The following is a 27,945-nucleotide window of genomic DNA, read 5'->3' as shown; positions in this document are numbered from 1 at the left end:
CCTGGAGATACTTGTAAAAGTAAGTCCTTGGGGTTGGGGATTTGGCTCAGTGGTAGAGCGCTTGCCTAGCAACCGCAAGGCCCTGGGTTCGGTCCCCAGCTCCGAAAAAAAGGAAAAAAGAAAAAAAAAGTAAGTCCTTGAAAGCAGCAGGAAAGGAAGTAGGCATAGACTTGGAAGTGAGAAGGAAACTACCTTAACAGAATGTTGTTGCCATTGGCTTGCATGTCACTTGGGGTTATGATGGTGATGACCCTACCACTGGGTAAGCTGTTTGTACTGTATTCTTTGCTCACAGGTGATGCAACACCCTAACGAGGGTGCTTTAGTACTTGGCCTGCATAGCAACGTAAAGGATGTCTCTGTGCCTGTGGCAGAAATAAAAATCTACTCTTTATCCAGCCAGCCCATTGACCATGAAGGAATCAAGTCTAAGCTGTCTGGTAAGATGTATACAGTGGGACTGGAGAGATGGCTCAGTGGTTTATAGCACTTGTTGCTCTTCCAAAGGATCTGGGTTTGTCTCCTAGCATCCACATGTTGGCTCACAACCATCTGTAACTCTAGTTCCCAGGGATTTGACACCCTCTTCTAACATCCAAATGTGGTACACACATATATGTGCAGTGTCTGCAGACACCATAAAAGACAGGGTCAGTTCACTGACCTCCATTCTGGGAAATGTGTCCATGCAAGATAAGCTTAGAGATCCCAAGAAGTAATGTCTGGCTGTGACCCTCCATGTGGCCCTTCCCTCTTCAACCCAGTTTTATTGATTCCTGTCTTCAAAGTTACTCAGGATAGATCAAAGCAGATCCAGGTTCTTAATAGGGTGTTTGTTCTAGATCGCTCCCCAGATATTGACAACTACTCTGAAGAAGAGGAGGAAAGCTTCTCCTCAGAGCAGGAAGGCAGTGATGACCCATTACATGGACAGGTAACTTTCTGTGGGTCCTTCCTCACAGTGTATGAGAGGTCCCTGGAATTTCCCAGCCTCATTCTGTTTCCTGCTCACTCAGGACCTATTCTATGAAGATGAAGATCTTCGGAAAGTAAAGAAGACTCGAAGGAAACTGACCTCAACCTCAGCCATCACTAGGGTGAGCCACCCAGGTCTAGGGCATGGCACAGCTCAGACTCTTGGTCTAAAGTAGGCAGAGAGTGAGTTGGGAGCATTAAGACCTTGTGGGGTTTTTGAAAACCCTATGTACTTGGGGTTGCACCCTCAATATTCTGATACATCCTAGAGCCCCTACTACTACCCGCTAAGAATGAACATGTTAAGAACCTCTGTGGCACACAAGATGTTATAGGCTATAGATTATACAGAACAGAAAGAAGGCTATAACCATTTTTCTGGAATTTGAAATAATCCAAGTATTTCTTTAAGGAGCACAATGCCTCAGACCTTTCCTTTCTAGGTGATGCTTCAAGTGATGCTCTGTCAACTGCAGAGTGAAGCCAGGTTTGTGGAATATTGCTGTGTTAAACTAGTACTTGAGAACTACAAACTCTGGGTTTAATAATGTTCAATTACATTAGATACAATTCTTACCTTGTATCTATACCCCGAAGTCAACAATGTTTGTATTATGTTTCCTAACTAAGATTCCTGAGCCCATATTAAAATTAGAGTCATGGACTAAGAAGCTAAAATCTGAGCTCTTTGGTGACCTGTGGCTGATCCTGGAGCCCTTACTCCAGGGATAAGGGAGTCAGAAGTACCAAGAGCTTCTCTGAGGAAAAATCTGTTTCATTCTGGTTTTCTCAAGTGCAGGGACAGTCTACAGACTGATACCCTGAAAGTGGGGTTTTCTTGTCATTTAGAGCCAGCCCTGGTACATCCCAGCCTGGGCTCTGATCATGAAACAACACTCTGAACCTTTACAGTCAAGGCTCATGGGACTGGTGAGGCAGCCCACAAGACTGCAGCCCTAGTTTCTCCTTTGTATCAGTGGCTCAGGAGCATAAAAACAGCTCAGGTTTTCCTAGGTTTTCAACCCCTATAGGGAAGACAGGTCCCAGAATCCAAACTTTCCTTTTTTAAAACTCTGAGAAAGAAAACAGCTGTAGGACCCTCCCTGTTATTGTTTCTTCTTCTGAGCCTTTATCTCCTGCTCTGCAATCATGAAGAGGCCCTGTTTTCCCCCCAAAAGTACCTCCTAAGCTTCCTCAGACTCCTTTTGTGTGGCCTTTTCAGTAGCATTGTGCCCCCACGTATAACCAGAGATCGGTGATCACCTCCGTCTCCCGGAGGCATTCCGGAAGTTCTAGGTGCTTTCTTGTTGTGTTTCTGAACACTTGATGATGGTCCTTTACTTTCTGTCTCCTCCTGCTCCTGGACATTCTTCTTTCCCCACCAAGAGCACTTTGTTCTCAACAATGACTTGAGTTTCTTCCTTGTTGGTCCTGCTTTTCCCACTCTTCTCTCTGTTAAGTGCAAGTCAGTTTTTTTCCACTCCCATATGTGGGTTCAGCTATTCAGGCCAGAATTATGTGTGACTGCAAACTAATCCTAGTGCCTAAAGTAAAACAAGAAACAGGGATCAGGGAGCTTAGGCTGGGCCTAGTAAACTCTAGTTCACTAGGAAATGCAGACAAATAACTGACAGCAGGTGAGTGGGTACTGCAATGCAGAGCTCTGCACAGGGATGATGAGGACACCACAGAAAAGTGGTGTTCATTGCAGGCTGAGGGGGCAGAGGTGGAAAGACTCCAGGTGCAGGCTGGTAATTAGGTGGGTTGGTTGTGCAAGAAGACAAACGCCATTCTGAGATGTTGAGCACGGGGGTACTGAATGCTCACCAGCTGATACCTGCATCTGCTGGACAGAGCAAAAGATGGGCTATAGGTGCACCTCTGGAAATTACTGGGGTACACTGGAGGCTTTGGAAACATGAGACGTCCAACGAGCTATCCAGGGCTCTAAGAACTATACTAGCTTTTGCCTGTCTTTCTAGAGAGGGTTGCAGTGTGAATGCAGCTACTATGTCTCTCAGCTATTTGTCTTCCCTCTTCCCTTGTGAGGGCAAGTTCCTGGCAGACTCTTGAACTGACCACTACTACATGTTACTTGAGAACAATTTGTATATTTTTGTCCCCACAGCAACCGAACATCAAACAGAAGTTTGTGGCCCTCCTGAAACGATTCAAAGTTTCTGATGAGGTATGACCCCTTACTTCCAGTTTCACCCCTAGGCCCTATATGGCCACTAGGAATCAGGACTGTGGAGTCATGATTCCTACTCCTTGCATGCATAGCAGAGCCCCAGGAGAGATGGCATATGAAGAAGAACATCATGTTCCTTGAATAGAAATGAGGGCTTCACATGAAGAATGTGGTTTCGTGGTATTTAGAAACACTTAGAACAGTAATATCCAATAATAATGTGCAAGTCTCTGATAAGGGCAGCAATGAAATATCTAGCTATTGTTTAATTTGTCCTCATACCCCAAGGGCAGCTACAGCAAGTAACATCCTAAGTGTGATATATCTCTTTGATCATCTCTGCTCAGAAATACCCTATACCTGGAAGCCCTGGCTTCATTCACATAGGTTTCTAAGTAAACTAAAAGTAAGTAAAGATAAAAAAAATGTTGAGAAAGGGTCTTTGTCCCACTGTGGGCTGCAAATAAAAGTAGCTTACACCTGAATTTGAAAGACAGAGCAGAAAATAGGCTAGGCTACCAGACCTGGGTTTTCTTGTATGATTCCCTGGGAGGCATGTCAACACTTTCTCTTCCTCTGGAGCCAGCCCTGGTTTGGACATTGATAGTAACTGAGAGGGAAAGTAGCCCCACTATGTCCTTGCTCTCAGAGTCAGACTATATAGGAAGACAAAGGCTACTCTACTAGAGTACTAGTACTTACTAGTCTAGAGGGACAATGTTGCATGTCCCTCTAGAAGGAATATTGAGAGCACCAATTGACAGATGGCCTAGGAAACAGGATTTGTTCATCTCACCACAAATGTTAATAGGGAGGGAGGACCCCAGATTCTTAGATGTCTGTTTTGCTTACAGGTGGGCTTTGGGCTAGAACATGTGTCAAGGGAGCAGATTCGGGAAGTGGAAGAGGACCTGGATGAACTATACGACAGTCTAGAAATGTACAACCCCAGCGACAGTGGCCCTGAGATGGAAGAAACAGAAAGCATCCTCAGCACCCCAAAGCCCAAGCTCAAGTGAGGCCCAGAGCTCCTCCTAGGCTAACTCCCAAGCTCCCCTCTCCTTCCATCATTGTGTCCCTTGCATCCTCTCTCAAACTTCACTCAGAGGACTGTGGTTTTTCATCATCTCCATGCCTCTCTTTCTCCTGGTGGAGATCAGGAAGTTGCCTACAACAGACAAAAGTCCTGATAGGCATCTCTGCAGATCCCTTGACCAACTCCACATCATCCTACCTAACCAGTGTCTGCAAAGCCTGAGTTGTTGATCACTCAGCCTTGTGAACTGCTTTCTGAGCCGCAGTCACCACTGACATCAACTGTTCTTTGCTGCAGGCCCTTCTTTGAGGGGATGTCTCAGTCCAGCTCACAGACGGAGATCGGCAGTCTCAACAGCAAGGGCAGCCTTGGAAAAGACACCACCAGCCCTGTGAGCAGAATGATGGTGAAAGGGTTGGGAGAGGGACCTGGAGAATTTTGGGTTCTCACTCTGGGCCCTCTGCTTCTCTTAAGTGTCACTCCTTTTGGAGCCTACAAAGCTCTTCAGTCTTCTTCCTCTGAGCCCTGGCTGGGAGCTTAGCAATCCACAAGATATAGAGCCATTCTCCGTACTCAGAACTCTCCTCTCTGTGAGGTAGCTGAGAGCATGAGGTGTGATGCATGCCATTTGGCCTAGGGTTATTCTGCCTTTGGACTACAAAAAAAAAAAAAAAAAAAAAAAGTCCAGCATAAAAGGACAAGAGGGTCTGTCCAGGAAACGGGGGAGCAATACTGTGGATGGATGTACAGTTTAGTGAACAGGTTTCAGTTTGCCTGGTGAGCAGGAGAGCTGTCTGCTATGGCTCCTAGCAGCTGACCATAGGTAGGATCTTGTAGTTGTCAAGCCCTCCTCAGGCTTAGAGAAGCTGTTCATACCTTTGTCCACAACTAAAGGTAAATAAATGGTCACCATCTATAGTTTTAGAACCGAGCTTATGGTGGGCTATTTAGAGCCATATTTTTCTATTAATGAGAGAAACTGACATTCTCCAGTTCTTGCTGTTCTGGCATCAAGTGAGGCATAGTAATTTGTTCACGGGGAGAGTACACATCTTACTCTGCAGTGGCTATTAACTGTGAGGAGATGGACTGAAGGTGCCAGGCATTCCATCTGTTGGAGAGTAGTCTCTGGCTGGCCAGGCTCCTGTGCGCGCCTTCTTCTGGGGCATCTCAGCAACCTTTCTCCCTTCTGCCACCAGGTGGCGCTGTCTCCTAGCTTATCTTTTTATTAAAGAACAGCTGGCTCCCAAGCCCACCAAGAACTGTACCTCAGATCCTAGTGAAAGTGAAAGAAGGAAAACCACGACTCATGTTAAAAATTACCCTTGGAGAAGCTTCACCTGCTACTTGCAAATCCGCATTCCCAGCACCTTTCAAGCATGTTCATAGTGGTCAGGAGCCAAGGAGACAGCATTTAGTGTGCTGCTAATATTGGGGCGTGACTCAGAACAGCTTTTCCGCACAGAGAACTGCCAGATGGTTCTACAGAAAGTCTCTGTCCGTGTGGATAAATAATTGACCACTAGAATCACTCAGAGTAACATCTCTGGGAAGAAACCCAGAGCCTGCTGAAGGGAAGATCATTGCACAGTGCTCTGTATGTGGTGAGCAATGTGCTACTGTGACAGAGCATGTGTAAGGTGTAACCAGGCCAATGATCATGCAGCAGTACGCATGGATAGGCTGTGGCATAGAAGACTGTTCAGTAAACGTTTATGACCACTAAATGAGTAAAAGGAAAAGTGTTTCTGCATCGATGGAGGTTGACTATATAGCTTGTTTGATTTGGCAAAAACAAACAAGGAAGCAGGTTTTAATCCCAGGCAGAGGTGGATCTTTTTAAGTTGGAGGCCAGCCTGGTCTACTTATTGAAACCCTCGCTTAAACAATGGAACAAAAAGCCTTTAACTGTAAGGGGTGAATTTTCCAGAGTGAATCTTAACTCTATCTTCCCACTGACTTGCTTCTTCTCAAGGCTGTTTCCTCATCTGCAACGCCTACATGGAAAACATGTGCTCTAAAAAGCCATGTGGAAATGCTGTGAGATCCTGTGGGTCAGACTTAGAGCGTATTGATTGATAGACCTACAGAAGTACAGTTCCTTAGCACATCCAGTTTTAGAGTCCCAAAACTGACAGACCATGAATGTCTTCTATGCAAGTCCTTCAAATGCTGTCTCTCTTGGCCAGACCTCAAATTCGCTTTGTTGTCTCCCTGCTGAGATTTCTATTTTGAAGAGCCCATATGTCTTCATGTGGGTGTAGAACTGTGGAATCCTTTAGTATGAAGGCACTTTGGGATGGTAGAACAAGGATGTGTTCTTAACATGGAGTAGTTAAGGTAGATTAGGGAAAGGTGTGGTTGTTGGATCTTGGGGTTGTGCACCCTATCTCACCTTGATAGCCTCTTATCCCCATTGCTAAGCACTAGTACTTTGTTTTGTTTTCAAGATTGTGTCTTACTATGTAGCTCTGGCTGTTCTCCTGGAACTTAAAATGTAGACCATGCTGGCCTAGAACTCACAGAGATCTACCTGCCCTTGCCTCCTGGAGTGCTTGGATTAAAGGCATGTGCCACCATGCCTGGCCTACTTTTTTGTTGTTGTTGTTATTATTTTTTAACTTTCCCTTTTTTTCTTTTTGTGGTACAGAGAATAGAACCCAGGGTTTTGTCTATACCAAGAATTATACCAGTTAGCTATGTCACCAGCATTGCTGATGTATTTTCTTTCTTTTTTAAAATTTTACTTTGTGTATGAGTGAGTGTTTTACCTGTATGTATGTACACCACATGTGCACCAGCTTCCCAGAGAGGTCTGCAAAGGGCATAGGATCCCCTAGAACTGGAGTTGCACATGGCTATGAGCCACCATGTGGTGTCAGGAGCTGACCCTGAACAACTGCAAGAATTGCAGGGTTTCTTTTTTTTTTTTTTTTTTTTTTTTTTTTTTTTTTTTTTTTTTTTTCTCGGAGCTGAGGACCGAACCCAGGGCCTTGTGCTTGCTAGGCAAGCGCTCTACCACTGAGCTAAATCCCCAACCCCTAATTGCAGGGTTTCTTTTTTTTTTTTTCTTTTTCTTTTTTTTTTTTTTTTTGGTTCTTTTTTTCCGGAGCTGGGGACCGAACCCAGGGCCTTGCGCTTCCTAGGCAAGCGCTCTACCACTGAGCTAAATCCCCAACCCCAGTTGCAGGGTTTCTAAATCTCCCACTTTTAGGCCCCAAATTCGTAGAGCACTCACTTTATTACTAGAACCAGAAAGAATTTCTGCTGATACAAATTGTAACAGTTGTTGATTTTCTCAAAACTGAAACACACAATTGTAACATTATTTGGTTCTCTATGCTTGTAAGAGTAAAGCCTGATAGTGATTCAGGACACCTGCCCAAGACTCAGCCAGACAAAATGGAAGTCTGAAACTAAGAGTCTCTGTTCTCTGCACACACAGAGCCAGCGCCAGCTGGCTCTGTGTCCTCTTGGTGCAAAAGTGTTAGAGACTAGTACTTCACCTAACATGCTGAAGTCATTGAGCTACACCAGCCCAGCCCTTCAGACAGTATTGGAACAGGAACAGAAGCTTCAAGAGTCAGGAGTTTGCTCCAGTTCCTCTTTGTCACACACCTTAATGAAGCTCCTATAGAAGTGGGGAAGTAGCTATCCCCAAATGTTTCCACACTGCCATGAAAACAGTATAGCTACCTCAGGGTTGACAAGTCATGCTATCTTGAGACTGCCCAATGGAAATTCTTTCTGAACTCCCAGAGTGAGCTTCTACCTAGGTTCAACTAAGCAGGGCTTTTCTGGGATTCTGGACTGTGAGTTAATATTGGTTAATCAGTGTAAGTAGGCTGACTATGCCCTCTGGAGGTAGCCTGTTCTGTGTGGCTGTGAGTCATTACACAGGTCATGCCATTTCAAGCTCTGATGTTACTACCTCTAGCTCAAGTGTGTCAGATTTGTCTTGCAGATGAATTTAAGAGTGTTTTTCAATGGGTTGGGGATTTAACTCAGTGGTAGAGAGCTTGCCTAGCAAGTGCAAGGTCCTGGGTTTGGTCCCCAGCTCCAGAAAAAAAAAAAAAAGAAAAGAGTGTTTTTTCCAGGCTGGAGAGATGGCTCAGTTGTTAAGAGCACTGTCTGCTCTTCCAGAGGTCCTGAGTTCAATTCCCAGCAACCACATGGTGGCTCACAACCATCTGTAATGGGATCTGATGCCCTCTTCTGGTGTGTCTGAAGACAGTGACAGTGTACTCACATAAAATAAAATGGAAAAAGAAAAGAGGCCAATTGGTCGACCCCCCACCCCCAAAAAAAAAGTTGGTTTTCCACTAGGGATGGTCTGCCTCTCAAAAGACATTTGTCATTGTTTTAAGGAATTTTAGCCCAACAGGAAGGGCTACTACTAGCATCCGGAGAGTCAAGGCTAAACTCCTAAACACCATGCAGCACACAGAAGATGGAGCCCTAAATGTTAGTCTGGGTGGAAACACCCTAGCTTTGAATATAGCATAAGGAGGCGGCTTTTGTAGTCCTTGTTGGTTAGTTTACTTAGTGGCATCCTGAACTTAATTAGCCTGCCATTTCCAGCTGTATATATTTTACAAAGAGAAAGGATTTTGAGTAGTTGAGATTAAATGAGATATCCTAAGTATCTTCTTCATCCTTTGGTTCCATAGAAGAAAGAAATTCTCTGGCACCAGTGCCTCCCTAACTGCTGTACTCTGTTACCCATAACTGACTGAGATGCTTGTCTGACCAGATTTAGCAAATATGAATGATCTTGTTTGTCCTTCTGTGTGTGCTTAATAAACTCTTCACATTTATGAGAAATGCTAATAGGATAGTGGAGAACTAACTCACACCTGAAAACTTCATATGGGACCTTTTTTGCTTAATATGTTGTTAGAGGGCTGGTTTTCTGGATGCATCTACCAAGCAAAAGCATTTAACTACCATTGATATCTTTAGTCTCAAAATGAAAGTCTAAAACTGTGAGAGTCTCCCTTCTCTGAGAAGCAGAGACAGCGCCATGTGTCCTTTTGATGCAAAAGTGTCCAGATTTTGTAAATCCAACAGAAAACCACCATTTAACATCAAGCCCTTTTACCCTAGCGACGTAACTGAGAGTTGGAATGTCTGGCTCCGAGCCAGGTATGGTGGCACATGCCTTTTGCCCTAGTACTCAGGAGGTTAGACAGGTGATCTGTTGAGTTTTGAGGCCAGCCAGGTCTACCAGAGCAAGATCCAGAACATCCAGGACTACACACCAAAATCTTACCTAGAAAAAAATAAATAAACAAATGGAGTTTCTAGTTCTGCACCTCTGTATATTATTTACTTAATGTTTTTTAAAATATTTATTTTATGTATGTGTATGAGAATGTTCATTTGAGTATGATTGCCTTCAGAGGCTAGAAAAGGTATTGAATCCTTGAACTGGAGTTACAAGCAGTTGTGGACTATTCGATGGGGGCGCTAGAAATCAAACCCAGGTTGTCTGCAAGTTCTCAGCCAGTGCTCACCAAGCCATCTCTCCAATCCATACTTAATAATTTCTTAAAGTAAATTGGCCTTTCTGAGGCTGAGTTTTCACAAAAAACATCTCACCCCCTCTCAAAAGATGAAAGCCCTAAAGACTGTATGAGGTTGAAGATAAAGTGAAAGTATTTTAAGCTTCTCGGGAGACCTAAAAAGTTAGAGTGCTAGTTACTTGGATTATGAAATGATGATGATGATGGTGGTGGTGATGGTGATGGTGGTGATGATGATGATGATGTGATGATGATGATTACTATTTTACAGATGGAATTGGCAGCTTTAGAAAAAGTTAAGTCTACTTGGATTAAAAACCAAGATGACAGCTTGACTGAAACAGACACTTTAGTAAGTATGGTTTGTCTCCTGCTTGGATCATTTCAGTTTGTTTTTGTACCAATAAAAGCACAGGGAAAGCCAGGTATAATAGTGCACACCTACAATTAAGGGCACAGGCAAAGGCAGGTGGATCTTTGTTAGGTCAGGGCCAGCCTTGTAGATAGATAGATAGATAGATAGATAGATAGATAGATAGATAGATAGATAGATAGATAGATAGATACTGACACACACATTCACTTATTCACATGCAGAGATAGACAAAGAGGAGAGGAGAGATTCATTTTAGAAAGATGTTCAGGACACCTTGAAAATTCTTCCTTAAATCTGTGGGCTTGTAAATGTCCTGTGTTTCCTTTCCCCTGAAATCTTTACGCTTGGAATAGAACCCATCCTATCAACAAGGTCCTCCCTCAGACTGGTAACCAGAAATGTCCCTTTTCTGCCCTAACTAGAGCTGACCAAATGCTACCTTGGTTTGTTTGTTTGTTTGTTTGTTTGTTTGTTTGTTTTTATCATCACACTCATTTACCTCTGAAAGACGATGTCCAATGTCTTACCCTGGGGAGCTGCCCCCTTTCCCATCTCTGTTGCCTTCTCAGTATCCAGGAAGCTAGTGGCATTAAGTCTCTGAGGGTCACTGGTCAACTTCTCCTTCAGGAGATGCTAGAACTGGCTAGGAGTGCAAGTTAACAGCCCATGAAGTAGAATGGAGTCAGCTAGGCACCGTCTCCTAAGCCTTTAACTGCTACTGTGCACCTCTAATGCTGAACACAAAGATGACATCCAGGCCTCTCTCCAGGGGAAGCACCTGTGCAAACCTGGACAAGGCTCAATGGAGGCCCTGGGAGGAGAGCTCCTCTGAGTTGGCTACACTCATGGGATACCTGGGAATGTACCCTATGAGACAGGCAAGGCCTTTTAGTGGTTGAATTGAGTCCAGTAGTATTTAGGCTTATGTTTTCTATAGTAAATAACCTCTACATTGCACATCTTGAAAACAAGAAAGCATTAAGTCTATCCAAGATTAAAACGTACTGCACTAGTACTTCATCGCTTAGTAACTGAAATAAACTCCTCTTTCCCCATTGCTGCTCATGACCAGTACTAGCAGCGATCTTTCCAAAGTGCAATTTCAATCATGTCACTTTCTGATTCTGACTCTCCAGTGACTGACCAAATCTCAAACTGAATCTTAACTTGATGTCCAAGAAAGAAGGCAGATGCATGCCATAAGGTTTTCTTATCCACGTGGAAGTTAGGTTACTTAACTGTGGAAGTGGAAAGAGGCAAGTGATAATCCAGGTGTATGGGAATGCTCTGTTTTGATTCAGCTAATGGTCTCTGGGGCTCTGTTTACATTAAAATTTAGTTCAGTAAAAAAAATTTTTTTTGTGTGTTTGAGGTCTTGAGTTCCATCCCTAGCCATGCATATTCAAAGTTGGCGCTAGGGAAATGACTCAGTTTGTCAGAGTACTTGCTTAACATTCATAGGCCTTAGCACAGCATGAAACTGGATGTAGTCGCACATGCCTATTGTTCCAGTATCTACAGCAGTTAGAGGCATAGAATCAGGAGCTCGGAGCCTAGGATATATATGACCATGTCTCACGTTTTTTTGTTTGTTTGTTTGTTTTGTTTTGTTTTTCTTTTTTTCGGAGCTGGGGACTGAACCCAGGGCCTTGCGCTTGCTAGGCAAGCGCTCTACCACTGAGCTAAATCCCCAGCCCCTTTGTTTTTTTTTTTTAAATCAAGTTTGTATTTTAGATTTAAGTACTTGTAAAAGTTATTCCTCAAGGAATGGATGCTTAAAAAACGTGAAAGGTAGACAGGAAGACGTAGGTAGGTAAGCAGGTTTCGATGTACTTGGAAAGCAGTACTTGAAGAGATGAGATTGACTTGGGGAAGTGACCCACGGTTGGGGAGTCTTCAAAGGCCCTGAAGCAGGGCAGAGCTGTTGGTGCAGTTTGAGTCATATCCTGGTGGGACTGCGGCTGTACTTTGGGAAGATGACCTGGTGTGAGCTGCAGGACTCTCTGCAGAAGGAAAGGCAAAGCTCTGAACCCAGAGGGTAGGAGGAAGCGATGGGCCTGAAAGCCAAGGAAGATGGAGTGGACAGGAGCTGTGCTGCAGATGGGAAGGAAGATTTCAAGACTCTGGCTAAGATGAGGAATGTAGACAAAAACCTCAAAACTACAGGCCTGCCCTAATGAGAAGCTAGTTCCAGGGGTGCAGATGGCAGTCCCCCTCTGAGCTCCAGCTGTGCTGCATCAGTCACTCTCCTAGGCTAGAATGCTATCCACAGAGCTGGAGCCAAAGGTGGATGGGAGCACACGGCTTCCAGCACAGGGGGACAAGAGTGTGATAAGGACACTAGAAGCCTGTGTTCCCACTCACACACAGTACTTCCAGGAAAGTGGTGATCTTCCCAGGGCTCTGTGGAGGCTCCTGCAGTTATCAAGTAAGAGGTAACATTCTTTGCCACCTTTCTTGTGGCAGGAAATCACTGACCAGGACATGTTTGGAGATGCGAGCACAAGTCTGGTTGTACCAGAAAAAGTCAAAACTCCTATGAAGTCCAGCAAAGCTGATCTGCAGGGCTCCGCCTCGCCGAGGTAACCCAGTGAGGAAGGACAGAGGCAACTGACCCTTCCTGCAGTCACACTCAGTACCAGCTACATGTTGGGAGGAATGGTGGGGCTCATGTGACTTTGGGGTTGTAATGGCTGTTAACCCTCTTCCTGATACTATCAGCAAGGTGGAAGGGACACACACACCTCGGCAAAAGAGGAGCACTCCCCTGAAGGAGCGGCAGCTCTCCAAGCCCCTGAGTGAGAGGACCAACAGCTCTGACAGTGAGCGCTCTCCTGACCTAGGGCACAGCACACAGGTAATCTTGGGTTCCTCCAGGTTCAGGACCCCTTTCTTGGATTTTAGTCTGTTTCTTTGACAGCTGGGTGGAGAATAAGGAGGGATGTTGACTTCTTTCTGGGACATCTAAGTTAGAGAAGCCACCACACTTGTTATCCTCTGCCGTGTGGAATTTGGGGTCCAGTTGAGTGGTGGTGAAAAGAACCATTAGCATTGCTCCTCTGCCAATGCTGCCATGGTTATTCCAAGCTCTTCTTAGGCTCCTCTCAACCCTGAGGTTAGTTGAAGTCGTGAGCATAAACCAGAGTTGAGGAGTGTGTGTGTCCTCATGTAACACTGGTATCAGAACCAGGGCAAGAAGCCATCCGTGCTGTTCTCCTAGAGCCAAGCAGACAAGTTTCTCTAATAAATATTATAGAAGGGCAGGGTTGGGATGGTATGGCTTCCTGAATCTGATGCTATCACAAAGCTGCAAGTGGACCTGAGACTAGAATGGCCCAGTACCTAGGGTGAGGTAATGTCCTTCTGCTTGGTCATTATTCTTGACATACCTTTGTTCCTGGGATAGTGGCCCACGTGGTGCCCGCTGCCACTCGTCCTTCTCTGCACTGCCCTTGCTGCATTCGCTAAGCAGTAGCTCACTCACCGCTCTCCGTCCTCTACCATGCTGCGCTAGAACCACGCCCTTCATATAAAGCCTCTGCTTCCCAGCCCCATAGGCTCGACCCAGAACAACCATTGTTGTGTGTTAGTGGATTCCCCAAGGACACTGATCTTCCTCCTCCTTTCCATTTTAGCCCGATCAATGGGAGACTGTCTCCACAAATTCTTTGTTACCTTGTGCCAGAAGTCCTATCTATTCCCACCTGCCCAACTTGTTCCTACAGATTCCACGAAAGGTGGTATACGATCAACTGAATCAGATCCTGGTTTCCGATGCAGCGCTCCCTGAGAATGTCATCCTGGTGAACACCACGGACTGGCAGGGCCAGGTAGAACATTGGGGGTCAAGGGGTAATGGGTCTACAGATGCTCCCAGTGTGTGACCTGAAATAGCACACAGGGAGGCAGGAAAGTGACTTTATCTGCCATCTATGCTACCTCATAGACATTGGTTCCAAGGATGCCTGGACACGGGTGACATTTGGAACCCTTAATCCTCCTCATTTCACAGTCAGCATGTTTCCATGGCGTCTGTTGTGCCCTTTTCTTACACATAACCTGAAGAGGACAGGTGCTCTGCAGCTCTCTCTGGGCCTTGCCTGCCTTCTCAGCATTTGTGGGGAGTGATGTAGCTTACCTATGTCCCTGCCTTCCCCCCTCTAGTATGTGGCCGAATTGCTTCAAGACCAGAGGAAGCCTGTTGTGTGTACCTGCTCAACAGTGGAGGTCCAGGCCGTGTTGTCTGCCCTGCTCACTAGGATTCAGCGCTAGTAAGGCTTTTCTTCCTAGGATGTTTTGTGGTTCTTCTCTTTCATCTTCCCATCTGACTTCTAGCAGTGGTAATACTCTCAGGCTAGGGAGTCACAGCTCTAATTTGTACTTGGAGACCGAGCCTGCAGCAGTGCTCTGTGCCCCTAGTAGGATATCAGCACCCGCCACCTCCACACCCTGGACTCATGCCTCACTTATACTTGCTTCATCTCTCTCCTAAATCTAAGACAAAGAAGAGAGTATAGGATTCTAAAAATATTTCATATTCCTTCCCTCTGTGGTAACATGCTATTTGTTAATGGAGCGCCTTTGTTTACCTCTCCAGGATCACCTTAGAGAGGCCTAGTATTCTCTCTCATGTGACAGCGAGTAGACTCCAAGGGTCTGGGTCTGGGCTAATTCCAGAGCTCGCAGGCAGCACCTCTTGTCTCTGTTAGCCTCTGCTTTCTCATAGACAGCTGGCTGCCCTCTCAAGCAGCACGATAGCTTGCTGCCTCCCTGTATCATTTTGTTTCTTGGCATGCTTTCCCTGTGGGTTTTGGAACTGCATGAAGTCAGAGCTTGAGGCCCACCCTGAGCAGGATCCCGAGGCCTAAATATGGTGTGTATACACCCCCTTTCTTCCCAGCTGCAACTGCAACTCATCTATGCCGAGGCCAGTCAAGGTGGCAGCTGTGGGCAGCCAGAGTTACCTGAGCTCCATCCTTCGGTTTTTTGTCAAGTCCCTTGCCAGCAAGACCCCGGACTGGCTGGGCCACATGCGCTTCCTCATCGTTCCCCTAGGTAACGTCTGGCAGCACTCAGGAGACCTCTGTCAGCAGACCTGGTTCCTGCAGCAAGGATGGGAAATGATCAGGGAAACTAAAGGCTGGACCATGGCTGGGGACAGCTGCTCCCTCTACTCTACCCACTAATAGTTTACTTTCTCTGGTTTTCCCTCTGCCAGGTTCTCATCCAGTGGCCAAATACTTGGGCTCAGTAGATAGTAGATATAGCAGCACCTTTCTTGATTCTGCTTGGAGAGACCTGTTCAGTCGCTCAGAGCCTCCAGTGTCAGGTAAGGGCCTCTAGTAGGAACCTCCGAGAAGGAGGCTTGTGGTTCCCCAGTGCAGCTAAAGAGAGTGGGGAGCAACCTTCTTCCCATTCCTGTAATTCCCAGACTATTGCCCACTGTGCAGACCCCTTTCCAGTTGATAGTTACAAATGGAGGTGTACCCTGTGTGGCCCTCTCCTCAGGGTAGTTTCTGCATCTAAAAGTAAGGAAGTCAAGTGGCTGGTATGTAGGCCAGCTCTGCTTATAGAGATGACATAGGCAATAGAGTGTCACTGATCAATCTCTTATTGAGTGAGGTAACACTGGACCAGCAGGTATCACTGTACCAACAGAGTCCAGCTAAGGTGAGAGAGGACTGTGCTTTGGTTTATGATTCCTATTTAATTCATGGCCAGCAGGATCTTAGAGTCCTTTCTTCACTTCAGTTCTGAGGATCTTGGCTTGGGACTCAGGAGGGCCTCTCTGAGGGATTGTAGGGCTGCACACCGAAATAGACACATTCTTCCTGGCTTTTCTGCAGAGCCACTGGATGTGGTGGGTCGTGTGATGCAGTATGTCAATGGAGCTACCACAACGCACCAGCTGCCTGTGGCTGAAGCCATGTTGACCTGCAGGCATAAGTTGTAAGTCTAACACTAGAAGTTCTCGAAAAACATATTGGGTCGGTTAGAGGAACCTGAGTTCTTTCATTTTTTCACGTCTTCTTATTTCACCATTCCATTTCCTGTCACAAAGGCCCTAAAGGATGTCCATGCTCCATGCCTGGGCCTTCACTACATGGGCATCAGTTATTGTCCTCACTGGTGACTGAAATCAGATGGCAGTATGAGCAGAGCTGTTTGCACAGCGTGCTCTTTGTCTCTATTCTGCGCTCTCCACTCTATCCTCAGTGAATGACCACCCTGCAGTGTGACAGAAAGTGGTAGCCTTGTGTTCTGGACCCCATTGAGCAGGATACAGTGTGGGAAGCTTATTTCTCCAGCACTCTCGCAAGCCCACTAATTGTAAATCTTTCCTGTTTCCCAACAGCCCTGATGAAGACTCCTACCAGAAGTTTATCCCCTTCATTGGTGTATGTACTTGCTTCCCTCTCCTGACCCCAGCCTCCCAACCTTCCTACTTTCCCTCTGTATAAGAAAAGGCTTGTGTGTGGTGGCATACAGGGTTAAATCCGAAACTCTGGAGGCAGAAGCAGAAGGATGTCTGTACCTTAAGCTGGCCTTAAACTTGTGATCCTCCAGCTTCCTAAATGCTAGGCTTACAGAGGGACATCCTTTCCCAAATCAAGAACTACCCCAGATTAGTTACTGGGTTCTCCTGTTTTATTATATCAAGCCCTGATTTTGGGGCCTTGGACTACTGAGGCTTACTCCACAGTGTGGCTTCTCCAGGCTCAGGGAGGAGGAAGTGGCCTCAGAAGTAGTGAAACTTGGCATGCTCACAAGTCCAGAACCAACTACCTCACAGGGATGACTTTAAAGAAGAGCTTCTCTGTTGCAGGTGTATATATTAGTGAATTAGTGAAATCCGAGTAAATTTATCTCAAAATAAAGGAAGATCCTCGTGATGCCTTTGGGGTCAAGTATATTGGACTGTGGTATTCTTCACTTAGCAATGACATGATCTCAGGAGCCTTGAAGTTCCAAAAAGCCAAAGCACTCTACTGAGAGCTGAAAACTGGTAATTCCATTCAGAAGGCATTCTGATTTCCTTTCAGTTGACTTTGGTCTCCTGTGATCTTGAAGGTCTCTCATAATCTTTACAGGGAAGAGCTAAGCAGACCTGTTTTAACTGTCCCCATCTTGAAAGGATGTCCTGAGTGATCTCATCTGGGGAGATGAGCAGGCTTCCTCCAGCCACCTAGTCAGTCACTGCCTACTTAGCCTCTGGAAAACTCCCATTGCTGCATAGCAGTCCAGAATCCCAGCTGCCACACAGGCCGGCAGTATAGCTACTGCCTTCATGGAACTAGGGATGTGAGAACACTCACCGTACTCTCAGAGTAAGTAGGCCATAGTTCAATGACAGAGCACAAGAACCTGGGTTCTACTTGCAGCTTCTCAAAGAAAAACTTACCTAACCACAAGAGCTCTCTAGCCATATTTTTTTCTGGCCACTGGAGGGCACCTTCCATCTTCTCTAGAATTTCTGAGACCCACCCTCCCCCCACCCCACCCCGCAGGGTACCTCAGATTCCAGGAAAGTAGGAAGTAGAAAAAGTGTGGCTACACCTTCAGCAGTTCACTTGTCTTGACACAGAGCCTAGCCAGCCTTGAGATATACTTAATTCCAAAGCCAATCTGGCTTTAGAAGAAATGAAATCAGGACACTGCCTTCAAAGTTGGCTCTGCCATAGTCCCCAGGGAAGGACTACCCAAGTCTCATGGGCCCGTCTCACAGGACTGGGCTTCTTTCCTTCAGTTTTATGGTTCCGTGGATGGAAACCAAAACCCCTTTATATTAACAAACCCACAGAGTATTCTTTTTCCTTTTTGGGGGGGATTGTGGGAGGGGTGTACTTTTTTTTTAAGTCCTAGGTTATTTCAGATGTGTAAAGATTTTTTAGTCATCGACAAAACACCATGTAGTTATGGTTGTACTGCTGGCCATGTGTTGATAACAGTTGGGTTGGGGCTTGCTGCCCTGACAGGACCTAACAAAAGTCCGATCTCTACAGGTTGTGAAAGTGGGCCTTGTTGAAGACTCGCCCTCCACTGCAGGTAAACTAGAGTGCCTTTGCTTCTCTGAGTGAGATCATACTTTTCCAGCCCTCTGTGATGTGATTGGCTGAATGTGCTCAAAGAAGCAGTTGAATGGGAAGCTATGGGTCATTCCTCTGAGAAGACCCTGGGACCCAGTGAAAGGGAAGCACACCTCCTGCCACCAGCAGGTCAAGGGTGACTGCCTCTGGCCAACTGTGTTTGTCCCTTTGACAGGTGATGGGGACGATTCACCTGTGGTCAGCCTTACTGTGCCCTCCACATCACCACCCTCAAGCTCGGGCCTGAGCCGAGATGCCACAGCTACCCCTCCCTCATCCCCATCCATGAGCAGTGCCCTCGCCATCGTGGGGTAAGGTTCTTCCCCAACCTGACTCCCTTCCCAGGCATGGCACACTGGCACAAAGCCATACTGGAGCACTGGCTTAGATAGAATTCAGAAACAGGTCATAAGGTGACTTGAGACGTCGAAAGAAGGTTTAGTGAAGTTTGATTCTTGCTTTGTCCAGTCGTCATGGCTGTAGGGTCAGCTGTGGTTGCATTGACATGGTAGCTCTAGTAGGCTGTTAAAGTGTTGTTAAGCTAGCTTCCTATGGGACCTCCAAGGGCAGTGGTTCTCAACATGTGAGTCATGACTCCTTTCACAGGGCTTGCCTAGGACCATCAGAACACAGATATTAGCCAGGCAGTGGTGCCTTTAATCCCAGCACTTGTGAGGAAGAGGTAGGCAGTATCTGTAAGTTTAAGGCCAGCCTGGTCTATAGAGTGAGTTCAGGATAGCCAGGGCTACACAAAGAAACCAGTCTCAAAAAAAGCAAACAAAACCAAGAAACCCAGAGATATTTATATGTTAGGATTCCTAACAGTGCAGTCCTGGGGTTGTCTGGGTTGAGTGACACCATCCTGTGTGCACTATGGTGACTTTGGCAGGTTACTGAGCTTTAGTTTCTGCTGTGTGTGCAGGTGATCTGGCCAAGTTACAGGGATATTGTGAGGCCTGAGTGGCAACAGTGACAGTGTGGGACATGCTTCCAAGTGGCACCATCTGTGCAGTTACTCGATGGGAGCCCCTGGAGCTGTAGCAGTCAATGGCTCAGGTCTAGGTTGGGCCTGCGGTGTTGGGATGGCAAAGACCTGGACACTGAGATTGCTAGGAGTGGTGGGAGGGAGAATGTTTCTTTAGAATCTCAGATTCCTAAAGTTCAGGAAGATGGCCAACAAGCTGGTTTTCTGCCATGTCTGAGGGAGAGCTAGGAAGGTGTAGTGAGGGTAGAGGACAAGGACTTTCAGGCAAAAAGAGCTAGATGTGGCCACGCACAGAACGCAGCATCTTCACTCTTCTGTCTTCACCGTTTCCCTTCCTCACCGTTCAAGAGGGCTGCATTGCCAGTGGCTTTTCAGAGTGCCCATGACAGTATCATAACTTCTGAGGAAGACATGGGCTCTAGAGCTAGAGTCCAGCCCTTCTCCTTATATTTCCTGTGATGGTCTTCTACTGTCGTGGAGGAGACAGTTTAGGAATGCAGCCACATTCTGCCTCAGCAATCTAGTACTTTTAAGCTTTGCAGGAAATCTGATTTCTCCTGTTTTTCATCCACTACATGAAAGGCTTCTATCCAGCTTGGATTTGAGGACTGGAACCAATCACTACCTTGACCTCTTTTCTCATCCAATTTAAACTTGTTTTTTAATGGAGCCACCACAATGAGGCAGAAGGAAAAGTCAGATGACTTTCATAGCCTGGGTACCTGTTGTGTCTGACGCCTCCTTTCAAGAAAACACTCTGTTTTCCCCAGGAGCTAAAATTATCACTGAGCTAAAAGTGCCATACAAAAGCAAAAAGTGCAGGGCAACATCCCTTTGACTCCCAAGGCGGCCCTGAAGCTATGGTGCTGTTTTACCCCCTGCTCCCTGCTTTTTCTCTCCAGCCATCTGCGTGCTTTGGGCCTGGGCTTGTTTGCTTGCGTGTGCACACTCTTTCACAAAGCTTTCTGCTCTTCCCTCATTTTATGGGTTTTGATTTCCTCACTGCAACTTGGGCTTTCATCTTCTCCTGTCTTTGTTCTCAGATTCTGTGTGACTGGAGGGAACAGAGCCAACTGGCTAGCCTTTTTCTCTCTTTCCTGCTCCCAAAAGCAGTCTTCTCCCATCCCTCATTGGGCTCATGTGATTAGGCACTGAGGTCAAAGCCAACACGTTGTTTCTCCATTTCACTTCTCCAGGAGCCCAAATAGCCCTTATGGGGATGTGATTGGCCTCCAGGTGGATTACTGGCTGGGCCACCCTGGGGAGCGAAGGAGAGAAGGTGATAAGAGGGACGCCAGTTCAAAGAATACCCTCAAGAGTGTCTTCCGCTCAGTGCAGGTTTCTCGCCTGCCCCATGCAGGGGAAGCCCAGCTTTCTGGCACCATGGCAATGACTGTGGTCACCAAAGAGAAGAACAAGAAAGGTAGGCTAGAAAAGACACCGGACCAACAGACCTCACTGGTCTCCCCCACCAAGGCCCCGTCCTAGGGCCTGGGCCAAAATCTGCTTCTGGATAGGATGCATGTATTAGTATGCAGACCTTCTGGATAGGATGCATGTATTAGTATGCAGACCTTCTGGATAGGATGCATGTATTAGTATGCAGACCTTCTGGATAGGATGAATGTATTAGTATGCAGACCTTCTGGATAGGATGAATGTATTAGTATGCAGACCTTCTAGATAGGATGCATGTATTAGTATGCAGACCTTCTGGATAGGATGCATGTATTAGTATGTAGACCTTCTGGATAGGATGCATGTATTAGTATGTAGACCTTCTGGATAAGATGCATGTATTAGTATGTAGACCTTCTGGATAAGATGCATGTATTAGTATGTAGATCTTGAGGTTAGCCTAGGGCCCAACAGACTGCTCTCCATCAGCTAGAGGAAAAGGTCACTGCCTTCAGGATGGGTATAGAATGGAGATGGCCACCTTCATGTTCCTCCTCCAGAGACAGAAGCCATTCCAGGGAAGTTACAAGAGCAAAAGATATGACTGCACTTCAAAACTAAGGAGCTAGTCATAGCAGTACAGATCTATAATCCCAGCACTTGGGAGGCCAAGACAGGAGAATTACAAGTTCAAGGCCATGAGCGAGGCAATGTATAAAAGGGAAATTAGAGCATCAAAGGCAAAGCTGCAGAGTACTTGTCGGTCCTGTTCTCCAAAGAGAGACAAGAACACCACCACTACTTGGGTAACTTATTGGAACATTGTAGCTCCAGATGTGTACCTGCGGCATATGTCCCTTGTGACCCCAAATCTGCCTCTACAGGAGCTCCCAGGAAGCTGTATCTCTTCCTGTGAGTGCCTCCTCTCTTCAGAGTTCTCCCAGGACCTGATCCAGGCCTGCAGCCAAGCCTACCACTGGCATAAGAACATGCCATCAGCTCAGCAGGGGCCCTCACCTCTTCCCATGGTAGACAGAGCCAGCTTGGGTTACTCCCACACTGCATTGCAGCAGTGGTACAAACATCTGCCACTTGTATCACTCAGCCACTGCTTTGGTGACCCAGACAAGGAGGCAGCCCTGCCCCAAGGTGTCCAGACACTCCCCTGGGAGAGACTTTGGAGACCATCTGGCCCTAGAGCTTTACTGTACAAATGAAGAAGGGCCCAGGCAGAAGTGCAGAATCATAGACAAAGTGGCCCAGGAATTCAAAGTTCCTCCTGGCCAGCTCCAACAAGAAGGAAGCAGATGGGGCTGGGATGTGGGGAAGGATGGCTGTCTCCCAGTTCTCTTGACACTCTGTTGTACTGGCTTTACAGTGCCCACTATCTTCCTGAGCAAGAAGCCCCGGGAAAAGGAGGTGGATTCTAAGAGCCAAGTCATCGAGGGCATCAGCCGCCTCATCTGTTCTGCAAAGCAGCAGCAAACCATGCTGAGAGGTGTGATGGTAGTGGTTACAGGGTAAGGGAGGGAGCCACATCCTCCCTGAGAGGTAGGAGGATGGTTTTAGCTAACCCATAACCTTTCTCTTCCCTATCGCCCACCCCAGTGTCCATTGATGGAGTTGAATGGAGTGACATCAAGTTCTTCCAGCTGGCAGCTCAGTGGCCCACTCATGTCAAGCACTTCCCAGTGGGACTCTTCAGTGGCAGCAAACCCACCTGAGACCTGCCTCCCAACCACTCCCTCCTGGCACTGCCACCCAGCCCAGCCTCCTTTCCTAGCACTGGGGCTTGCCTCCACTTGCCCAGTCCTGAAGGACACTGCCACTGGGGATGCAGTCCTCCCTGCTCACTGCCCAGCCATCTCTGCCCAGCTCCCCCCTGTTCCAGGCCCAGAGCTGGGTGATCCTGCCTTCTGGTGCCCATAATTCCTGTAATTGAATAATCTGGGCCTTCCTTCACCTCACCCCTGCAGCGCTGGTACCCTTTCTAGAAATGAAACACCTGGAGTTCTGGTACACAGGGAGACAGCCCAGCATCCTACATAAGCTGGCCACCCAGCTCTGCATTTCTAAGGCTCTGTTGCCTGTTGTACTCACCCTGCCTTCCTCCAGCAGGGCTGGGGCCTCCTGCCATTCCTCACCTGCCTCACAGTTTCCCAGTAGGGGGAAGGAGGATGGCACCTGGGCATCCTGGAGTTTCTGGGATTGAAGGGACCTTCCCAGTCTCCCATGCATGATTTCCTGACACTTCAAGTCGCTTGGATGTCCTGTGTTTTGTGTGTTTTTAGTTGTTTGGGTAACTTGTCCTGTGCACAGGTCCTTAAGGCTCCTTCTCCCTCTGCCTCCCAGCCTCCTACCTAACATTGCTCTGTGGCTTCATGAGGTAGGAGACAGCAAACCCACCCACCCACCCACCCCTTCACCCCTCAACACATACATCATCTGTGGCTCTCATCCAGTCATATTGTCCCCCTCTCCTGTGTCAGCTTGCCTCCTGGCTCTGCTCTGTCATCCCACTTCCTTCATGGCAGGGCAGCAGAATGAGGCCCTTCTCCACCAGGTCTCCCTCCAGCAGCCTCCTTCCCTCTCTCAGCCATGAATGGGTCCCAGACCTACCTCAGCCTCCTTATCAGTGTCTTCATGAGAGGCTGAGGACAAGGGACAGATCTGGCCCAGCCTCCATGCCCTCTGTGTCCTATGGCACCTCAGAGCTTCTCCGTTGCCCCTCAGTGTTTCCTAGCAGTGTGGCACGGAACTGCACTTGGAACCTAGTTTTGGTGTTCTTCACATCCAAAACTCTTAAGCCCCTCCCGCTGCCCAGCCTGTCCAGAGTATCTCCTGGGCCTGAGAATAAGTGGGGTGGGAAGACTGGGGCCATGTTGGGTTTTTTCATTCAATAAACTGGTGATTTCTTACCAACTCTCTTGGGCTCCTGTCCCTCACTCTGTCACTGCAACCATCCATCCTCAGCAGATGTGACTCCACTCAGAATAAGCCAGAGCACAGGTAGAAAGGCATATTCTTCTGTGCTCCTTCATTGTGGAAATGGGCTTCAAGATGACTGCCCAGAATGAAGCAAGCAGAAGAATGGGTGCTGTCCCCATGTCAGATCCTATTTTCCCCCAGAACCCACCATCCTCAGACTTGCCTCCCAAGGCAGGGATATGCTCCTCCCTTCTGAGTCCAAGTGATCGTTGCTTTGGCTGGTGGGTGGTTAAAATCTGTTGAGTTTATTTTCCTGTTGGTCCGTGACCTGAAATGAGAAAGTCATAGCCAGTGTCCTAGTTTTGCTTCCCATTGCTGTGATAAAATACCATAATAGCAGCAGCTTAAGGAAGAGAAGGTTTATTTGGCTCACCATTCCAGGTTACAGTCCATCGCTTCAGGGAAATCAAGGCAACAGGAACTTGAAGCAGCTATAGTCCCACAGACCTGTAGTTCAGACCTATAGGTTATAGTTCAATGAATTCATGTTGAAGTATGTTGAAGCATTCATGAACAAAGCATGTGCAAGTGCTTGGCTCCTTTTCAGTGCAGGAAAATCTTCCCACAGAATGATGCTGCCCACAATGGGCTGATCTTCCCACAAGCCAACCTAATCTAAACATTCTCTTCTAGGTGAGTCTAGATTGTGTGACGGCATTTAAAAACTAGCCACCACTACCAGTGTCCTGGGTGCAGATTTTCCTACACTTCCAGGGGGCTAGACACAGAGCCACCCTAGACATTCCTGAGACGAAGCAGGGCAGACTGTCATCAACTTCAGATGGACTCCCAGCCGAATGACAAGCTTTCTGGGCTAATAGTAATAGCACTTAACTCCCGAGAACCAGAAGCCAGCAAGTGCTGGCAAGGTTCACCAGAGAAGACTAGCACGATGGTAGAGAGAGCACTTTGCCATGCAAGCGTGATGAACTGGATCTGATCCCCGGAACCCACCTAAAGTGGAAGGTGAGAACTGACTTCACAAAGTTGATCTCTGACCTCCACAGAGCTCTGTGAACTAGAAGCCCGTGAGCAGAATCCATCAACTTCACTTCCTTCTTCTCACTTCAGGCTGTTTTCCTTATAGACTAAGCAGAAAGTTCCTGGGTGTGTTTGATTTAAATTAGTAATCACTGCTGCCCCGTCCCCCTTTGATCCTTTATCTGCTCAGGCAAGGACCACTCTCTTCCTGCCTTTCTCCCTCAGCACCTCTCCTGAGACACTGAAACTTGAGTTCTTGCCTGTACCTCCTCTTCCCCATCCTGGACCCAGAATGCATTCACTGAGGTCCAGTAACCTTTCCTGCCCCATCTTACGAGGGAACTTCAAGAATCAACAAGCTCAGCCCGGAGGGTCTTCCACATAGTCGCAGCTGCTCTTATAAGGATGGTGACTGTCACAGTAAGAACTAAAGTTTTACAACAGCCCTCTATCTGGATCAGTCACAGAAGACACTTGATGCTCAGCATTTTCTTGTAGGCCATGGAGGAACAGGGCAGAGACAAAACTGTGCCAAGCAGGAGACCACAGGCTGGCTTAGGCCTTGGCAACTCTGCCAGTCACTGATGGAGCACAACAGGCCCCAGGTTATCAGAGGTGTCATCTAAGAACTGGGTACATGTCCATATGAGGGTAGAAGCCCTATCTAGCTCTCACCAACCCTACACTGGCTTTTATTACATGTAGGGGGAGTGTAAAGTCTGTGTGGAGGTCAGAAGACACCTTTCAGGAGTAGTTTTTCTTCTTGCACCATGGCATCATCAGGCTTGGCAGCAAGCACCTTTACTTGCTGACCTAGATCAACAGCCTGACTTTTTAAAAAAATGTATGAGTGCTCTGTCTGCATGTACATCTATATGCTAGAAGAGGACATCCGTACTTATAGAGGGTTGTGAGCCACCATGTTGTTGCCAGGAATTGAACTCAGGACCTCTGGAAGAGCAGTCAGTGCTTTTTTTTTTTTTTTTTTTTTTTAAGATGTATTTATTATATATAAGTACACTGTAGCTGTCTTCAGACACACCAGAAGAGGGCATCAGATCTCATTACAGATGGTTGTGAGCCACCATGTGGTTGCTGGGATTTGAACTCAGGACCTCTGGAAGAGCCGTCAGTGCTCTTAACCACTGAGCCATCTCTCCAGCCCCCAAGCTGTCCCCCCCCCCCCCAGCTGGGGACCGAACCCAGGGCCTTGTGCTCGCTAGGCAAGCGCTCTACCGCTGAGCTAAATCCCCAACCCCCCCCCCCAGGTTGTTTTTAATCTTAGAAAAGTTCCAGAGCTAGTACAGGGTAATTGCTTAGCCTGCTCTATTGCCCCTACCCCAAATGTTCCATTTGCATAATTCAATTCATTAATCCACATCTGAACTTTATACATATTTCCTTTATTCCATTCTGATATATCTTGTCCATTCCAGAAGCCTTTCCAGAATGCCACACTACATGTAGTCATTGTTTTCTTGGGTTTGTCTGAGTTGTGACATTGACTCCAATTTTGTATCTATTTTTTATGACCCTAACTTTTGTTTTTTGAGACAGAGTTGATCTGTGTGTAGTCCTGGCTGACTTAGAACTCACTCTGTAGACCAGGCTAGCCTCAAACTCAGGGATCTGCTTGCCTCCCAAGTGGTGGAATTAAAGGTGTGCCACTGCCCAGCAACCGTAACATTTTTTGGTTGGCTGTTATTACTGTTATTACTGTTGCTTTTGTGGCACTGGGGTTGGAACCCAAGACCCTGTATGTACTGAGCAAGTACCCTTCTACTGAGCAGCATTACCAAACTTTCCTAAATTTTTATTATTTTTAATTGTGTGTTTGTGTGAATGTATGCCACGTGTGTGGATACCCACGGAGGCCCGAAGAGAGCATCAGATGTCCTAGAGCTGGAGTTATAGGTAGTTGTGAGCCACTCAATTTGGGTGCTGGGAAGCAGTAAGCATTCTTAGAGCCATCTTTCTAGTTCCAGTATCCCCAGTCTTAACCTTGGCAGTTTAGAGGAATACAAGTCGAGTATTTTGTAGATTCTCTCAGTTGGAGCTTGTCCTGCCTAGTTTTATGTCGTAGAGTCATTTGGGAAGAGGGACACTATTGAGAAACTGGCTTCACAAGATTTGCCTGCTGGCAAGACTGTAGGGATTTGCTTAGTGATTGATGTGGGAGGGTCCAGCCCCACTGTGTCGGGCCACACTAGGCAGGTGGTCCAGGATGTATAAAGCTGAGCAAGCTACGGAAGCAAGCTAGGGAGCAGTACTCCCCAATGACCTCTGTATCAGTCTCTGTTCCCAGAGTCCTGCCTTAAGTTCCAGATATCACTTCCCTGGGTGATGAGCTATAAGCTGTAAGGTGAAACAAACCCTTTCCTCAGCAAGTTACTTTTGGTCATGATAGCTTATCACAGCAATAGAATCCATAACTAATATGAGATTTTTCTGATGTGTTGGATTAGAAGAAGGGCATCAGGTGTGTAGTGCTATGACTTTCAAAGCATGGACTGTCCATGTGCTGCTGCTTCTGGCTAAGGCAGTCTGCAGGATTCCTCCCTGTTTTAGGGTCTTATTGCTATGAACAGACACCATGACCAACATGAGTTTTATAAGGGACAACATTTAATTGGGGCTGGCTTACAGGTTCAGAGGTTCAGTCCATTATCATCAAGGCAGAAGCATGGCAGCATCGCAACATCCAGGCAGGCATGGTGCAAGAGGAGCTGAGTTCTACATCTTCACCCAAAGGAAGCCAGGAACAGACTGAGCATCCCCAGGCAGCTAGGAGGAGGGGTCTCCAAGTCCACCCACACACACTTCCTCCAACAAGGCCACACCTTCAAATAGTGCCACTCCCTGAGCCAAGCATATACAAACCATCACACTCCCTGTAAAGCCGTGTGAACAACCCCTCTGCATACTGTCTCCAAATAGAGTAATTTGAGGACAGGTGAAGGTTTCTTTTTTTATGATTTATGTGTAAGAGTATCTTGTCTGTGTTATGTATGTACACCATGTTTGTGCCTGGTGCCTGAAGGAGCCAGAAGGAGGCATTGGATTCCCTGGAACAGGATTTATGGGTGGTTATGAACCACTATGTGAGTGTTAGCGACTGAACCCTGATCTTATGTGCAAACACCAAACCCTCTTAACTGCTGAGTAAATGTTTCAGCTCCCAACTGATGGTTTTGTTTGCTTATTTTGGGTGTGTTTCTTACTATTTTTTGTATGTGCATGCATATATATCTGCTTGTGGACACTCATATGCAATGACACACAAGTAGAGGTAGAACTTGTAGAAATCCGTTCTCTCCTTCCATATTATAGTCCCAGGGATCAAATTCGGGTCACCAGGCTTTTACCTGAGAGCAGATGCTTTTACCAGGTGAGCCATCTCACC

The 27,945-nt window shown here is 46.8% G+C and overlaps 1 protein-coding gene and 1 long non-coding RNA gene across 2 annotated transcripts in view; one reads left to right on the top strand and one right to left on the bottom strand.

Moving 5' to 3' along the window:
* Nucleotides 1–23,495, top strand: part of Pacs1 (phosphofurin acidic cluster sorting protein 1) — a 131,957-nt gene extending 108,462 nt beyond the window's left edge. Inside the window, 20 exon segments of the mRNA NM_134406.1 lie at nt 296–440; nt 843–934; nt 1,017–1,097; nt 3,104–3,163; nt 4,021–4,181; nt 4,500–4,593; nt 9,999–10,079; nt 12,570–12,685; nt 12,825–12,960; nt 13,829–13,933; nt 14,268–14,374; nt 15,004–15,158; nt 15,322–15,432; nt 15,950–16,052; nt 16,459–16,501; nt 18,107–18,149; nt 18,366–18,501; nt 20,372–20,598; nt 21,952–22,071; nt 22,182–23,495. Of these exon segments, the coding sequence (NP_599233.1) occupies nt 296–440; nt 843–934; nt 1,017–1,097; nt 3,104–3,163; nt 4,021–4,181; nt 4,500–4,593; nt 9,999–10,079; nt 12,570–12,685; nt 12,825–12,960; nt 13,829–13,933; nt 14,268–14,374; nt 15,004–15,158; nt 15,322–15,432; nt 15,950–16,052; nt 16,459–16,501; nt 18,107–18,149; nt 18,366–18,501; nt 20,372–20,598; nt 21,952–22,071; nt 22,182–22,297 (2,232 nt within the window). The 3' untranslated portion in view covers nt 22,298–23,495.
* LOC120099980 (uncharacterized) lies at nt 7,119–13,946 on the bottom strand. Its single transcript, XR_005499565.2, has 2 exons — nt 13,808–13,946; nt 7,119–13,319 (listed from the first exon to the last, which is right to left on the bottom strand). It is a non-coding gene; the product is annotated as an uncharacterized LOC120099980 (long non-coding RNA).
* Nucleotides 23,496–27,945: the final 4,450 nt, after the last annotated feature.

Source organism: Rattus norvegicus, chromosome 1, assembly GCF_036323735.1.
Source record: "Rattus norvegicus strain BN/NHsdMcwi chromosome 1, GRCr8, whole genome shotgun sequence".
Taxonomy (NCBI): domain Eukaryota; kingdom Metazoa; phylum Chordata; class Mammalia; order Rodentia; family Muridae; genus Rattus; species Rattus norvegicus.
This window is presented reverse-complemented; position numbering and strand designations above follow the sequence as displayed.